The 18,432-nt window shown below is 31.2% G+C and overlaps 1 protein-coding gene across 4 annotated transcripts in view; it reads right to left on the bottom strand.

Annotated features, from left to right (window-relative positions):
• LOC112455672 (BAI1-associated protein 3) overlaps positions 1 to 18,432 on the bottom strand; it is a 73,217-nt gene that overhangs the window by 39,855 nt on the left and 14,930 nt on the right. For all 4 annotated transcript variants that reach the window (XM_025017735.1, XM_025017737.1, XM_025017738.1 and 1 more), the window contains exons 2-3: positions 2,406 to 2,985; positions 171 to 412 (exon numbers count right to left, since the gene is read on the bottom strand). In XM_025017735.1, coding sequence (XP_024873503.1) covers positions 171 to 412; positions 2,406 to 2,603 — 440 coding nt within the window. In that variant the 5' untranslated portion in view covers positions 2,604 to 2,985. The remainder of the gene's footprint in view (positions 1 to 170; positions 413 to 2,405; positions 2,986 to 18,432) is intronic.

Raw genomic sequence — 18,432 nt, 5'->3', positions numbered from 1 at the left:
CACTTTTGACAGTTATAGATTTATGTTATTGTAAACATCGTTTCTTATTTTACTTATTTTAAAATTTATGACAATCCACATGCAGTCATGTATGTATTTGGAATAATGTCTCGGAAATACGACACTTCTTCCGCGCTGGGAGATGCGCGCTCGTTATTCAAAGTACTTACCCGGAAGTAGCCTGTATGTCGACCTCCGGCCAGGATGGTCTACGACGGCAGAACATAAGAGGCGGTCGATCGCTGGATCCGCCGCTCCGTCGAAAGGAGCCGACTCGCCTCGGTGATGTGGCACCGCTTCCTGTCGCAGGATGTACCGTCAATCCCGAAGCTGGAGTGCACTCGAGAGTGCGTCTACGTGCTGAAAGAGAGCGCGTGTGCGACGACGTGACGGTTCCTGGCGGTGGCACAACCTAAGAGAAAAATATTAACAAATCAGATTCAAAGGTGTTGTGCAAAATTCAATTGGAACGGCTAGTTAAAAGAAATAGTGAATATAATTGTGATATGTTTAATAATTATTTAACTTTAATATTTAATTTACTAAATCAAGATTTTATGTTAATTATAATGATAATAATAATAATAATAATAATATATATGTCGTTAAATTTAATTTAATATTAATATATATAAATTAAAATTAATTTAACTTAATTTAATTTATTAATTATAAATATATTAGTAAGTAAGTTGAATATCTATTTCACAGGTAATTCAAATAAAAAATATTTATAAACATTTATGCAAAAGAAAAGAAATTAAACATTAAAATTGATAATACTTATTTTAGTATACGTTTCTTGTAAAACATGTTCATCAATTCTTGTTTAACAGACGTTTCAATTAATACATTGATGTCAATAAAGATATTGTTTCATTAAAAATCGTTTCATTAAAACCTGTATCCACCGACCTTTTTTACGCATTAATATAAGGTTTAATAAAATCATATTTGGTCGTCCATTTAAATGAACGATGCTAGCTTTAAATATAAATTGCAGCTAAACATTATTATGCGTTCGATACAACAATTTATCGCTGAAAATATGTCTCCATTCGTTTGCATAATAATATCTGTCATGCTTATTAGAGAAACGCGTCCCTATTGATGCATCGTACATTAATAAATTCCGATTGTAATCAGAAATCGTAATTTCGCATTGTTAAAATTTTCCTGGCGCATACTTAATGTTGTTCCAAATATAATTTATATTTCAATATTGATAATATCGGAAAATAATGTCACAAGAGAATTAAACTTTTTATGTCTGCATAAATTAACACCGATGTAATAAGCGGTTAATTACTGTCTCTAGTGCATATCGGCAATCAATAAATCGATTTTTCCACTAAGTGGACAACAACGATCGCATCTCTGTCCGTCCTCGGATCGTAACACATCCTCTTTAATGTTGCCTTTCTTGATTTCTTTAATTAACGGAAAATACGTCGATTTTGTACTACTCCTTATAATAAGGAGTTAATCGTACAAGGAAAAGCCGCGTACTTGGGGTCACCGAATTGAAAAACGTTTTTACATAGTATAGTACTCTTCTGGTAGAGTGACCCCAAGTACGCGGCTTTCCCTTGTTAGTTTCGTGCAATTAGATTTTCTGTTAGGATTCGCATTGGAATTTATCGCGTTATTTACTCGAGAAAATTTGTGGTTTACGATCGATCAGTTACACACTGAAAAAATAAATGTTACCTTAGATAATGCAACTACTTGCTTGATTAATAAAAAAATATGTTGAACGAAAAGAATTAAAGTTATTGTATTTTACTAAAATTTTATCTTGCCAAATTCTTCCCATTTATACACAATAGCATTCAATTATTGGAATACGTGTTAAAAAAATATCGGTTATCAATAAAATCATTCAATGTGATTAAAATAATTCGAGAAATATTATTTTATTTATTTGCCAAAATGATATCTATTTGCTACAATACTTCGCAGGTAATTTAATTAAATTATACTTATTTCTTTAATTCAAAATAAACTCACAATACTGTACATTAGAACTATGTATGTGCAATTTCTGAGAATCGCATATTTATTGAATTAATAAACAAATTTGACTATCAACATACAATAAGTTTACTGAGATTAAGCACAATAAATGGATGCTTATGCAATAAATGCAATGAATTATTGATTCATTACCAATAAGCGCTCATTGAATTTGTTTTTTGCTGTAAACGATGAAACTTAGTATAATAATATACTCTCAGCTTTAATCATTATATTATCAGTAACGCGTTAAATTGGCTTAGAAATAGAAATAATCATTATTTATTAGCGATATTGCAATATCTTTTTAATTTTATATTAAGAAATAAAGTATCTATATATATATAAGATTCTTCGCTCATTCTGCACGGCACATTCTAAGCACGTACCTTGGGAAAACCATGTGGCGTAGCTTGCTGAGCAGCGGCCGTGCTGGTGTTGGTCGTCGAGGTGACGCTTCCGGTAGAGCCACTCCTTCCGGTCTCGCCCTTCGAGTCCTCGCGACTGAAGGAGAACCTTTTTGGGCTCAGACTAAAACTAGCCACGCTGTTCGTCACGTACTCTTGCAGAGAGCTGAAGAAACTCATTTTTAACGTTGATGCGGTGTTTCTTTCGTCGTTTTCTGCGTGAAAGCTGATATTGATTTTTCAAGCGATCGAATGTGTCATCGTCGTCTCCTCCTCGAATTCTTCCTTGGCTCGCTCTTAAGGACCGAATTGTCGCGATGCACCTCAAAATCTACAGGCATCGATCTTGCGGAAAATCGATCAGATACCGTTCACCGGCTGACTCATCGTGAAGAAAAGCCTTCTGACCTCGGGAACTTTTACGGTACTTCGTCGCGTCGCAATATCGATTTTCGGCTACAGCCATTTCTACTCGCCGCAGGAGTCATCGTACTTCGTCGAGTACTTAAGATATTGCACAGCCCCGACATTTCGGCTCGCGCCGTTGATTCGAGGCAATCATCTATGAAAAATTGAGAAGATAAAATTAGACGTGCACTACATAATTGACACGCGCTGAAATTAATAAATCTTGGAAATAAATTGGTATATAAAAATATTATTTTCCGGTAAATTTCATGTGATCGTAGTGCAGAAATCGTCTGGCTTTTTATATAATGCAAATAAGAAGCTAGGATAGAAGTTTATTACCCAGATTTTAACTTGTGCTAAGAAAGCTATCGCGTTGCCAACTTGCTAAAATGTTGCACGAACACATTAAGGGCATCTCAACTTTCCAACTTTCTAACTTTTCGAAAACTGTTCATCAACTACATTTAAACTTAAACACGTATCCTATGCAAAGATTAGCGATCGATTGCACACTATATTTAATGTTATTCGAGTTTTGGAGAATACGTATTGTATATTAGTATAATTTATAAATTACGAATCATTTTATGTCCTATTAATTATAAAATTTCAAGAAAAATAGTAATTCTGTTAACAACTTCATTAAAAAATGTAGAAGTATTAATATTGAAAAATCTCTAAACAGCATAACGTTCATGTCATAATTATTTATTGATCCTAATTGAGTTGCATTGCGCTCTACTAATAATGTGCTACGAAAACTCAAATCCCGTAGAACAAATATCCCGACATGATATTCAGTGATTCGTTCAAAAGTATCTGCCATGATCCGAGGGGCTAAAAGATCTAAAGTGGACTTGATAGAGCGTAATTACGAGATTCAGGATGACTTGAGGCTAGCTCTCAAGGTCTTTCTGGTCGGTTGGGGCATTTGTTCATTACCGCATGAGCCGCACATTAACCGAATCTCATTTGAAATACCGGGTTCCTGCGATTGAGAGTCGACCTGGAAGAGGAAACCGGCAAAGGGCCGTGGGGTTGGGCAAAATTAATCTGCGACCAGCTACATTTCCGCTGCGGTGCTGTGTGACGACGCAAAATACATACACGCAAACAATAAATTAGACAGCGATGCAATTAAGACCGCGATTACGTCTGATGAACAATCTCGCGAATCGGATATTCTTGCGGTTACTTTTCTCGACAGATATTTTTTTAATTGTATTAGTAGCAGAAAACTGTCAGTATGAAATTTATGTCATATTGCATCACGCAAATTGTACATGCATGCATTGCAAACAAAATATCCCAGGAAATTTGCGAGTTTTATTAAAAAAATTTTCGAGAGGCTCTCTCTCTTTTGTTACTTGAGTACAATTCAAAAACTACAAAATTCAAAACTACAAATTCTTTCAGATTATGATTTAAAAAAAAAATCAATCTCAAGTTGGTAAAACTGATATCATAATTGTTGAAAATGCCTTGAGAGAAATGTACATTACGTGCATTATATTTATACTAAATCAAAATATTTTATAAGCAAAAGTGCATATTCATTATAATTATATATACATTAAATAAGCGTTAATTATTATTTCATCAAATGCAAGTAATTATTCAGCGGAAAGTTATCAGAAATAATGAAATTTATTAACAAAGTAAAGTAAGAAAAATCAAAGAGCTATCGCTCTGACGTAACCTTGGTAGTCCTGGTTGGTTTGTTCTCTTTCTTATGCAACATAAACTACACAATCTGTGAGTGGCGTTATATCTCGGATATATGTATAGTTGCTCTCGAGTAAACCGCTGTTAATTGCAATCGGTTACCCGAATACATCTGGCGCAAAATATAGCACTCACATGGGCTGGTATATCAGACTGCGTTTAAGCTTCGAAATTGTCCCCCTAATCCGAACCGCGATGTTTGCAAAACCGCCGACGTCGCAAGAGCGTCGGGCTTAAGAGAAGTAATGAGCCCCGCAGGAAAATAGGATGACGTCGCCAGAAGGTAAACGCGCAATGTAAACGCGACTTGGCGGGGTAATCCGCGAAGTTACATTGAGATCACGAAAACACGCCAGCAGGCTACGCTGTGTTGTATAAAATAACGTTTCACGATCGAATCAACCGAGCCGGCTGGAAAATGAAACGTCGCCCATCCTGCCCTCCTCCCACCCTTCAAAGTGATATCCGCGAGCCTGTTAAATGTTATTCCAAATCTCAGCTCACCTTCTATTACGCGCGTACTTTCATGTTTCACAAAATATTTATAAGTAGTGAGTAAATTTGGACGATGATTTCAAGAGTAAATCCTCGAATTGCTTCGAACATATCTTGCTTGTATGTGAAAATTGTGATCGGAGAGAATCTGCCATTAAAAATGTATTGCTTTATTAAAATGTATAAATATTTCTTATTATATTTCTTGCATATAGAATATTATACAAAGAGTGTCAATATCATATTTCAATCAAAGCAATTTTTAGGAAAGAATATTGTAAATCACATTTTATTGGCAAATTTGATTACGATTTCTTTTTCTCATATATAGTCAATTATGATTTTTGATTAAAAATTATCTTCATACATTTTGAAACATTTTCCGAATGTCGTATATAAATAATAAAATAAATATCAAAATTTGTTGAAAATAGTAGAACTATTAAATATTAATTATTTGAAATAATATTATTTAAAGATGTTTTTGATGATTCTAAGTTCGATTCTTTACAGAGAAAACGCAAAAGTGCTTTGAGTTAATGCTTAATATCTGCAAAAGAGAATAAATTGTCTCAAATTAAAAAAAAAAATGTTTTTAAAAGTGTAATATTTGGTATTATATCGTACCACCGACGTTAATAATATTAAGCTGCAAGAATTTATTTTAAAGGCTTCGAAGATGAATGCTGCATCTTAGTAATATTATATCTTGAAAGTTCACTTCTGCATGAAGTTTTAATGAAACTGCGTAGTTTCTGAGTAATATACCGTCATAGATAGAAGAAGAAGAAGGGAGTAATAAATTCCTGTAAGAGAGCATAACAGTTTTTGTTGACGTAACGACTTTCGGGGATTTCGAAGAACTCCGGAGAAGACAACATTCATTGCGACTTGTGAGATCACTTAACGATCCTTCGTGTTGCTTCAGATATCTTTTATTTTTGCAATATCTTGACGGAATAATTTCTTTCAGAGTTCACCAGTGTGGTAACGCGACTCTCGGCGTGATGCAAAGGGCTAGCGTCTCATCTTTTTCTACTTGCTCTTTTAGAATTTTAATTGAACCGATGTTTTAAAATTTTAAAACCGTATCATTTTTTTCTCTCTCTCTCTCTATATATATATATATATATATACATATATATATATATATATACATATATACACACATATATATATATACAAAACACACACACCACACACAATATTAATATATTATTAAAAAAATGACTTTTTAAAATCTCGAAAAATTCTTAATAAGAGTAGCATTTCTTGCTGATCACAATGACTGTTGTTTTTATTGATTTCTTTCTGTATTGTTTCAGAGCAATAATTGCCTTCAAAGCTCGTTTCGCTAGCTCTTAACGTCTCGTGAGAAAGAAGAGCGTTTAATCTTGCAATGTGAAGAGTTACGTAGTAAAATATTTACAATCCGAGTTGTGCACTCGTAATTTTCGTTATCACCTAATTTGCAATCTTACCATCTTCATTATCTTAAAACAAGATTAAGAAAACCGGTTAAAAAATTAACTTTCCTCATCTATGTCAGTACATTAATTTTCTACATAATATAAGATCCCAGCGAGTGTTCTTAAAAAAAATTTGCATGATACGTTTCGTATAGCTTAATTTAATATTGTTTCTTGCGCGTTTTGAGCCAAAAAAGTTTAATTGTGACAACTGACAGTTGTTCATTAATTACGAGTTACATGAAGTCGCTGTCATTGTATTTAATTACGAAACTTGTGTATAAGCGGATTAAAAATAAATTCAATTTTTGTGCTAAAGTATGTAATCTACTGGTTTGTTTTCGATTTAAAGTATGTTGTTACGACTTTGCGAGCGCGATGTGTTTTCAACAGTTTGCTAATACATGTAGTTTTGTTGTGTTAAATGTAATGTGAAATAGGATTACGGATATCGATATTGTCACAGTATATTTAACATTTAAGCGTTTAGCGTTTAATAGCGTTTTTCAATATGTGATTTAATCTACTGTTAAACACTTCTCTCCACATCACTCCGAGATCGATACATTAATTGAGCGACCAATCGATGTAAGCAGTGATTTTAATTGTTTGTATAAAATAGCGAAAGTAAATATTAATTAATAAAATATTAATTAATAAGAAATAATTTCCAAGTATGTTGCGACACGATGACGAGAATATTAATGTGCGCAATAGAATGTGATTTTGAGAAATGCACAATACAAGTTAATTAACTCGCGGTAGCTCATTATAGTCACATTCTGCAGGTGCGTGCGTTAAGGATACTTCGTGAAGAGTTTTCGGCCAAAGCTTCATTATAGAAGCGAGTATGTCAGGTGTAAAGCACGTGCAGGTACATTTTCACGAAACAATTTGTAACTTGAAACTTTTTTTCACATTCTCTTTTCACGCGTCTCTAATGACAATCCTACGATATTTAATAAAATAAACGCTAAAGTCAATATTACTTAATACGCGCACATTGTGTAATTCCTTTTTATTTTTAACAAAGAGTGTTAAGTAATTAAATACATGCAATAAAATATAACATTTCCGTATACAACTGTGGGTTTGTTATTATTCCGTTTATTTTATTTAAAGTATCAGTTTTGATAAAATAAATTTTCAATATTTTAAATATAATGCCCATATTACAATGTTATATTAAAAAATATTAATAAATTCTACACAATTATTTTATAATTATTACGTCTCTCTTTGCCAATTAAATTTTTATAGCATCTATTACATTTACTATCTTCGAATTCGACTTTATAATAAGCAGCGAAATTCGGTGATTACAATTTAATATAATCGGAGTTATTTTACAGTACACAATCACATATATTTCCACTTTTAGAAAAGCGATTTAATTAACTTGCAACGGTGCGTAGAAACTTTTATTCTCAAATGAATTATATCGCAAATCGTTACGCTTTATAAGTGCGCGAGCCTATATAAGGGTGTACATATTAATGTATATAGTACACTGTTAAGAAAAAGTCGAGTATTTATCCCGCATACGCAAAAGTTCGTGTTGGGCGCGAATAACCTCGACCGCAATTATGGTTTGCATTCAGTGCATTCGTCGTTTGATAAAAATAACTAATAAATTGCTTCAATCATGCAACATTGTAATGTGATTAGTATCGTCCGTTCGTACTTATTTTGTTCCACTATATAACATCCCTCTCTCTCTCTCTCTCTCTCTCTCTCTCTCTCTCTCTCTCTCTCTACATGTATTTTTATTTTACAAAGTTTTCCATATTTTTACTTTTTACAGCTTGCCTTTTATATTGTACTACATTTAATTTCATTTTCGATTTATCGTTTGTCTATATCGCGCATTTATTATAAACGATATTTTTTGAGAATATACTCTACGAATAAAAGTACATATTTATTTTATATATCATATTCATATATACAATATTCATATATATAATATTCATATATAAAATATTCATATATATAATATTCATATAATAATATTCATAAATTATATAATATTAAAAAATCATTAAACGTCTGCTAATAATTTTCTACGGGTATACCTTGATGCCGATTCTTTGTTGTAAAACAAATATCATACTATTATATAAAATAATATTCGACATTTGTGTCTTTAATACAAATTTTGAGAAGAAATCATAAATAGAAAGGAAAAGTGTATTAAATGAAAATCGTATACATGACACAAATAATCGTTAGTCATTGCGTCAAAGCAGCATGTCAAGAAGATCAATATGTCTCCCGTCGTTCTCTAGAGAACGCAGAGAACCTCAAGTGTAAATAACTAGAAAGAAACGGCGACCAACATCTTCTTCCGAGACTTCCAAACCTCTGTTTCCTCTCGTACGATAAATAAATGAAAAAGAGTGAAGCTGTAATCCAAAGCTACACGTGGCAGTGATAAAAAGCTAACTCTCGCTGGTGCAACGGCGAAGGGACGGTTCCGTTAATTAAAGGGCTGCGTTAATTAATCGAGCTGCCAGATCAGCGTATCGCACACCGAGATTCACGATCGTTTACGGTTTCATTGTGTGTTTTATACGGATTCCACGTTAATACGCTTAGAGAGAATGGCAGCAAAAATTTGAGAATATGTGATAATTAAAAAGATAAATTCATCTCATTCAATTATTTCACATTTGAATATTCTTCAATAATAAAACTAAGTACAAATTAGATAATTAATTTTTTTGCAAATGCTCTGGAACAAAATCATTCGGAGAATACTAATTCAAATTTTTTATGAACATGATGTTACACATATGTGTGATTTCTCGTTTCATTATGCTAACGGATCCAGACAATCGCATTTACTACTAAATATATGGCGAATACGCGAACTGTTTTCAACTGCTTCGTGCAGCAGAATACGTCGTAATCCTATAACCTTGTAAGCTGGAAACCGTCTCACTTTCCTCTTCCACAATCAATCATATAAATTAGTTCAGCTTCTGCTTTAATCCAGGCAACACACCACTACATCATTATGACATAGAAACGGCCGTTTCAGATAGAGTTTACGGGTACAGATGATAAAATACGAGAAAAACATAAACTATAATATAAAATAATTTTAGCTCGGCTAGAATATTTATATTTTTCAGAAAAATTATAGTTCTTTCTTTCTATATATTTTCGTTATACCGCGCGCGATTGTGTATATAATAACATATTAATTTATTACCTCTGAAACAAGTTTTAAGGAGCAAACAAATATTAAAAATTATTTTTAAAATTTTGCATAAGCATATGTTGTTCTATCACTAACATTTGCGTATTATAAGTGTGTATCTGTAAACCTCAAAAATAGTTATAACAGATGAAACTCTTCATATGTGTATAAGATAATGAACGTAATAATAAAAAGCATTAGAGATTTTGCTTTCGATAGCATAGATTATTTTTGACAATATTCGAGATTAATCTTATTAGTGAGCTATTCAAATATTTTAACGGAATATCTTTACAAATCCACAAAAAGCAATCGACTTTGCGGCAATTTCCCGGAGTGTTACAGGCACTTAAATATTTAATCGGCTGCCTATTGCTTTCATTATCTGGTAAGAAACACGAGCATCTCTATATCGTTAACATAAAATTCTCTGATTTCTTCATAAGAATCGTCGTATCGTGCATGTTCACGGGGATCTCTCGTTCTTCAAGCTTATTTAAACTTTGGCTCAACTCATCGCTCGCGAAATTTCGCGAGAGAGGCAAAAGTCAGCCCTGCGAATAGAGTGTTTGTGAAACAATCCAGACGGAACGCCTTTGAAGTTCGTTCACTGAAGATTTTTTCACGTAATGAAAAAAAGGCCGTTACGAGATAGAGCGAAAGCTTCGACGCAACCCTGTTCGAGCCAATTTCATTAGCCGATCTGTCCGCTTCCACGGCGTTCCACCTTTTCATGTGAGCGCCTGTTCTTCCATTTCAAAAGCCTCTAAAACGCTTCGCTGCAATGATTTGATGAAGCTCGTGGGATGACTGAAGCGAAAGTAAGCCAGGAAAGCGACTTAGCATGAAGCATACTCGGAGTCTTGAGATAGTGTACCGCAGAAATATACATATTTCTATTATCTTTTACAGAAACATATTTTTCTTCTAAGTAAGCTTACGTATTAATATGTCTAAATGAATTCAAATTGTGAATAAATGCAGTGAATTCAATAAGCGAAATGAAGTGAATTCAATATAAAATTTTTAATTTATAATTCAAGCCCATTTAAAGTTTATTTAAACAATTTGTAATTTGAGACATATCTTAGGATACTATTTTATTTCTATATACCACGCAATGTGTATTTAAAAATAAATATTTTATGTATGTGTACATTCTAATTTCTTAAATGTTTTCCTTATTACACAACATCAAATTTATAAATAGAATTTTTTAGCTTGAATTCTAACATAAATTATATATTGTTTAAATTAAATTTAAAATATTACTTGAAATAATACGCAATAAAAATTGGAATAAAATTTTCAAAGACCAATCATGATTATCCAGACATCTATCAAAAAAGGCAGAAATATGTATAAAAGCGTATTTAAAGCAAATAAAGTCTTATCTTCATAATAGCTAAAATATTCCGTTCACGAAGAAAAGGCAAACCAGAACGCAGAAGGGCGTGTTCTCCGGGACGAAAAATTACGCCATATTAATGTGATTTCTAATACAAGATATATTTTAAAAACAGATGTTAGGGTGTCACGAAATAATGGGACCTACAATTTTCCTACAATATAACAGATCTTCTGCAGGAAAAATGTTCCGTGAGCTGATTAAAGTCGGCTGATTAAACTGACTTGAACTACTTTGCGATTATAATTTTGTTTATAGAAATATGCAAATATGAGGATAAATAAAAATTTTTTGAATTTTGTGTACTTATTCGACACACGAAATAGTGTATTTAAAAATTATTTATTTTTTAATAGGGACGTATTTTTATTATTCATATCTCGCTATTTTTTTTCTTTCATTAGTTTCTAATTTATGTGTATGATCGAATCAGGACAAATAGATCATCATTCTCAACTTTTGGAAAGAGTTCGTATTAATTTATAACAAATATTTAGTTATATGTTGATGTGAAAACTTTTACAGTATCAGAGGTTCTAGCGATAACTTTAATTAATATGTAACGTGATATGGTAGTCTATATGTATAATGATGGATAAATGATACAATCTCGCAGAGTGATAAAAAGGTTGATCAGTTTACTTTGATTGATCGTTATTATGCGGTAAGAATAATTCGATTTTTCGAATTGCATTATAATTTAAATTTGTTAGTACGAGTTAGAAGAGAATGTATAGAGTTGTATAATAGAATGATGCACGAACGAATGGTTGAATATTTATTTCTATAACAATTTCAAATAATTTGAACAAAGTTTTTGGGAAACAAGAAAAATTAATATTCCTTATTAATAGTAGTAATGATAATATAAATTATAAAATTAAAAATAATATAGTTATAAAATCAGATAAATAAATCATTTAATAATTGATTAGACTAACAGTTATTTATATTCTCATTGTTTTATATATATTTTTTATTATTAAATTTAAATAGGAAAATTGTCATGTAAAATTAATAGAATTTAAAAATTTGCACTTATATTGACATTTCTAGTCCATTATAAAATTATTTTGTGTTAGTATATATCTTAAATTTTATCGATTAGCAATTCAGTTAAAGTATCAATGAGAAATCATCATATTTCAGAAAAACTGATTTTAATTTCTACTGTATAGAAAGATTGCGATTATTATTAAGTAATGTTATTTTGTTGCGAATTTGTATTCCATGCGTACTTTGATTCTCACCTCTCATCTTCTTTTCCATGCATAATGTAACACCTCTTTCGTTGATATGTCGCTGTGTAAAGTCGAGAAATCGTTTCGGTCAAAACTTCATATTGAAATACCACATAGTGAATTTTGAGTTTTTACTAAGACTTATGCAGTTACCACGCAACAGTAAATCATCGTATATTACATAAAGAGGTGTTTCTTGAAGCAAAATGTAACAATTGCATAAACGAGCGGCCAACTTCCAATTTTTATAATACAAAGTTACATCGTTTAGTAAAGTTTTGTAGGAAATAAATTGTAAATTGTATAACTAATGTATAAATATATATAAATAAAAGCTAAATTATTAATAATTTATAACAAATTTTTGCGTGTGTGTGTTTAAGTGTGTATATGTAAAAATTTTGGAGTGGCGAAAATTATTTCAGACTTTCTTTTTCCTGCAATATCAAAAGAGAAACATAATGAAGAAATAATATTCATTTAGTTTTTATGTATAAATAAATTAGAATTTATATCTAAAATAAATCAAACGTGAATTAATACATTTCTTTTAAATTTTCTTAGGTATATATTTTTCTTTTATGTTGTAAATATGTTGTAAATATGATTTTGAGAAACAAAAGAATTTAGTTAACTTTAATAAGATGTAAGTAAAACCGTTCGTTATTCTCAATTATTTCGTATTTTAAACTCTATTTTTAATCACATTTATGCAATTATTAGAATAGAGAAATATGCTAAAGCGTAAGCATGTAACCAATGAATTCGACATTCGTTTACATATTTTCTGCTCCAATGTGCGTCATTAAAGAACAACATTGATCATTTGCGAAATTATGTTTGACGCACTACAACAAAGGTATTGACATATCCTCCTGCGTATTGAAATGCAGACAATAACACTTTGTTCGTGATGCTCGATAACAAACGCGTATACGCGTATTAATATCCATTTCCGATACTAATAGTATCTGCGCAATAAAGTGTATGTCATTTATTTCAAACGCTTCACGTGTTGAATTTTTTTTTAACGCACATTTTTATTGTGCGTACAGGATCTTCGTCAAACTATGGTGCATCGGTATGATGCAATTAATCAAAAGTTAAATGGAGCAACATATTGTTTGCATGTAACAAACAATGGTGTTATACTGTAAACATAGGGTGTTTACGTTACTCCTATTCTATCGATCTTTTGCGACGATACAAATTCACTTTTTCCGCAAGTGTTGTAAGTACGCATGCAGTATGTATGCACAGAGAAAGAATGTATGAAGAAATCGATACTGACGCATATAACAGGAGTAAATATAATAAGGATAGTACATACACGCATCTGTTTTCGTTAGAAAAAATTAATTTTTGATGAACAGAGCCATTACTTCTTAAAGTTTATTGTGAGATATTAGTTATACATTACTATATACTATTAAAATAATTTTCACACTGTATGCAGTTAATAGAACAATATGTTTTTGATATTTTATATAAGATACGGAGAACAAAAGTGCATTAGAAATTGCATTAACATAATAAAGTTGTCAATATACGCAAGAGCAAATTCTATATACGATGTTCTGAGAATGTCAGATTATAAAGTAAACTTGTATAATACCAGTTTATGCAGTACGCATGTATGTGCAATTCAAGGTGAACAACTCGCATATTCACTGACTATGAAACTATCGATTTTAACTTTATAAACGATAAATTTGCTCAGTTATATATTAAAACTCACTGTTATAGCAAGCACGGTTTCAGCGTAATACGTATTTTTTAAATATTATATTGTATCTTTTTTTTTTTACAAATGTCATACTATGCAAATGCGCGTTGCAAAAATATGGTAAAATTGTCAAAAGCACAGATACAAGCAATAGGGTAAAACGAACATTATATCTTATCATTAAACTTGTTGCACAAGCTGTCAGTAAAGTGATAGACAAACAAAAGCACTATTAGCTGACTCACAGGGAAAATAGCTTGGCAAACCGCTACGACGAACATTTTAGCTAAGTGTTACTAGGGTGATTAAATTTGACATACCTAAATTAGGAACACACTGACTGTTATTTTATGCTATATTAGTTTAATATAATCGCAGCATTTGCAAATAAAATTATTACTATCGTTCACATAGGCCTATAAATCAGATTAAAATTAACTCACAAGTTATATTAATAAAAAGAAAGATTTTGTTGCAAGAGATTATAAACTCAGATCTTGATAAATATTAAGATCTGAGAAACATAGCTTAATAAACATGCAACTATAGTTCGAGAGGTTCGTAGAAAATAATTGGCAGCGTGAACAAAAAATATATAGCTACATAAAATAATTATGGCCTTCTCATTTCACTTGGTAAATTAATTTATACTTGCGTTGCTTTGTTTTCCTTCATTGTGGCATTCTTGCATAATTATGGCATTCTTATTCCGATTTTTAAAGATTTATATAAAACATTGCTTCATATTAATAGTTTCTTCAATTTTGAAAGAAATTTTCATAAAAATAAAAGATTTTATAGAAGCATATTATTACTTTTTAGGTATCTCAACAAGATAATCATTCAGTAATATATTTAATTGTCCGATAATATATTCAGTTGCCTATAATCTCCATATCTCATTTATTGTATCCGGAAACTTTTCGTGTTTATTTCTCAAGTTTCTAGCGTAGGGGAGAAGGGGAATCTTTTGATACGAAGCAGCAGGCCGAATAAAAAGCTCAAGATAAGATCAATCTTCGAAGTGTCATGCGCATGACATTATTCCGTGTGCGTGTGTATTGGTTCTTACGCATTCTGTTCGTGTTTATCCATCTGCCTGCGTTCTACTTTGTGATTTACGGAAATCCGTGAATCACGATGATAATCTCTCACAACATAAAATATTCAGCTTGGCTTAATATTAACTGCTACTGATTTTCTGATCTCATACAATTATATTTTACCATTTTAATTTAAAAAATAATAATTTTGCGCCTCGGGAAACAAGAGCAACGATTGTTAATTTGTGAAACTTGTAAAATAACAAACTACGCGTTACATAAATAGTACGTGTAATGTTAGATTAAAAATAAATAATATAAACAGCAATTCAGAAAAATATAAACTACAAATAGCCTCTATGCGTCATCTGAAAGTAAATTTCTATTTATATCTTAAAAATATATCATTATTTTGCATGCATATTAAATTAACATTAAAGAAATAACATTACACTATTTGTAGTTCATAGAAGAACTCTCGGTATTGAGAAAATAGAGTGATGTGAAAATTTATCGATCGTTCAAGCGCCCACATGTCAGGCTTAATCGGGCATGTGTTACACATGCGATGGGCGTAACACACGCATAGTCGCACGTATTGTGACGCACGCACCCATATTTGAGAACGCAATATTGCAGCCGTGTCGTTATCGGCAATCAGCGGTTGGCTTCTTTACGAGTGAATAGCCATGCTGGAACCTTTCAAGAGGGTCTACTTTCGTCGAAGCAACGAAGTGTTCTTTTTAGTGACGTTGATGTTTATATACTAAACGCAATCATTTTTTTATAGATCGTTTCTTACCTCAGTATTTAAAATAAAATGAACAAATCTATTTATAAATAATGACTAAGAAATAGTATTTATGTGTATAGTAGTGTATATATATATATATATATATATAGAAAGGAAATTTCGAATTAGAGGATTCTCCCAGTTTTACATTAAAAATTTTAAATGTTAGAAAAGAATATACTGCAAGAAAATATATGAAAAAAACGACAATTGACATTACTTAAAAAATTATGTGTAAATAGCTTAATGACACTGTACTTATCTTATTCAAACATATATAACATTCTACGAAAGTTAGAAAACTATGCCGCTTTGAAAATATCATTTATACTAGTCATGGCAATAAGATACTAATCTTTAATGACGTTCAAATTTTCAGTTATTATCACCGAATAATAATTTTACATACTCTTTTCTACGTTCAAAAAATAATTTTTTATTTAAAAAAAGACTTTAAAAAAATATCAAGATTAGAGTAAAATTATACAAATGCTAAATTGCAAATGCTTATCACAAGATGTAAAGGAGATATAAGGAGAATATTTTTCCCTGTTTCTTTTCTCAAGGAACGAAATATTATTTGAAAATATATAATTTTTCCAAAACACTTATTTTCTTAGCATTTAAAAGTTTTTTTAAATATCCAGACACTCTTATCGGTTATCTGTATATTTCTTCAATGTATCATGCATCAGAAGAAATTTTAATGGTGCGGCTGAGTGACGATTAAATTTCCCTTTCGATTAGATGCAACGAAGGGATATACAGCTATCGAAAAGATGACTGATGAAGAACAAAACTAGGCCGAGAAAAGCACCTGATGCTTTGACGTCGTTCCTGTCCTGGCTATTGCATGTATGATCACATTGCAGGCTCTCCCTTCTCTGATATACACTCTCGACGTCCATCATTCCCGCATTGTCGCCACTCAAGGGTACTCTTCTTTCCTGCGTCTTTTTCTCTAGCTTCCGTACTCGATCTAGATTTTCTTGATTCCTTCTACCTATGCGTCATTTCCTCTTACAATCTCCCTTTTGTCAGTTGTTTATCTTCTTATCAAATATATGATATTTTCGTATTGCCGTAAGATGGAAGTAAGGTAGGGAGGAGTAAGGAGGTGGAACGTGCGTCAGCTTGTGCGTCGATCAAAGTACACCCTTATCCATTTATCTATTTCTTGCCTCTCCTTTATGTTCCATTGCTTTAGTATCAAGATACTTGAGAATGACGTTGCCTCACTCAGTTCTTTTTTCTATATTCTGTTAGGTTGAAATACGAATAACTTGCAGTATAATTCTAAAATTATCCAAATCACATGCGTATTCTTTTCACAAATTATATATTATATAATAATTAAAAATAAAATTTTATTGCTCGCGCGGCAATATATGATAAAAAAATGTTATATATTTGTTTAAATACATGAATAAATAGATTATATAAGATACCGCATACAAAATTAGATTATATATTTATGATAATATAACATATATGTAATAATGACCGGTTGAATGCAAATAATGGATATATTATTTAAATTTCATATCTGGACACTTAAAGAGAAAATTTCTAAATGCCAAAATTAAACACTTCGAAAAAATTATTTTTCTAGATAATTTATCACGTTGATTGAGAAAAAGAACAGAAAACATTCTCTTTATATTTGTCTCTTTATATTTATCTTTCATAATTTATAAATGACACGAATATTATATTATCCAAGATTTTAATAGCAAAGAGTTTATTTGAGTTGAACAAATCTAATAGAATTTCTTCGTTGCCCTTCTTTATATTATAATTTTGTATTAACAATTTATGCAGTCCTGATTAAGTCTTGAATCTGGCAGACAGTTCTAGCTTGATATAAGACAAGCCCATTAGTTCCGCAATTAGTTTCTGTCGTGTCTCCGAAAAAGAGAGAGCGAATCAAGTAACTTCTCTTCGTTGCGTTTGACAAGCAACAGGGGCGAGAAATAATTACGCGCTTCTGCGTAACGAATTTCCTCGAGCACAGCCACTCGATAATCGCGAAAGCTACAATTTTCACGTTATCTCTAATAAATCACGGAAATAGTTTCGTAATAGCCGTGTACTAGTTACGCAAAGTAGTGGCTTGTATTTAATACGTATAATATATTTGAGTTAATATCTTCAGTTTAATGACACTCAACATACATGCACATACACAATCAGCAATATGTTTTCCATGAAATTTATTAAAATTCCACGGTACATTTTAATTAAAAGTTTAAATGTATTTAATAATTATTTTAACAGCTATGATATAAATTTCATATAGTAAAATAAAGCATTGCAATAAAATAGTGTGTTATAAAACAAAACCAATTTATAATGTTCGACTATATTAAGTCGCATATATTTTTTATCACGAAAACTGTAAGTCTACATATATATATGTGCTTGGGACACATGAGTTGCATTTTCAAAATAACATATACTCATGCATTGTTGCAAGTGATGAAATATATAGCA

This window comes from Temnothorax curvispinosus, unplaced genomic scaffold (assembly GCF_003070985.1).
Source record: "Temnothorax curvispinosus isolate PA1 unplaced genomic scaffold, ASM307098v1 QBEX01006321.1, whole genome shotgun sequence".
NCBI lineage: Eukaryota > Metazoa > Arthropoda > Insecta > Hymenoptera > Formicidae > Temnothorax > Temnothorax curvispinosus.
This window is presented reverse-complemented; position numbering and strand designations above follow the sequence as displayed.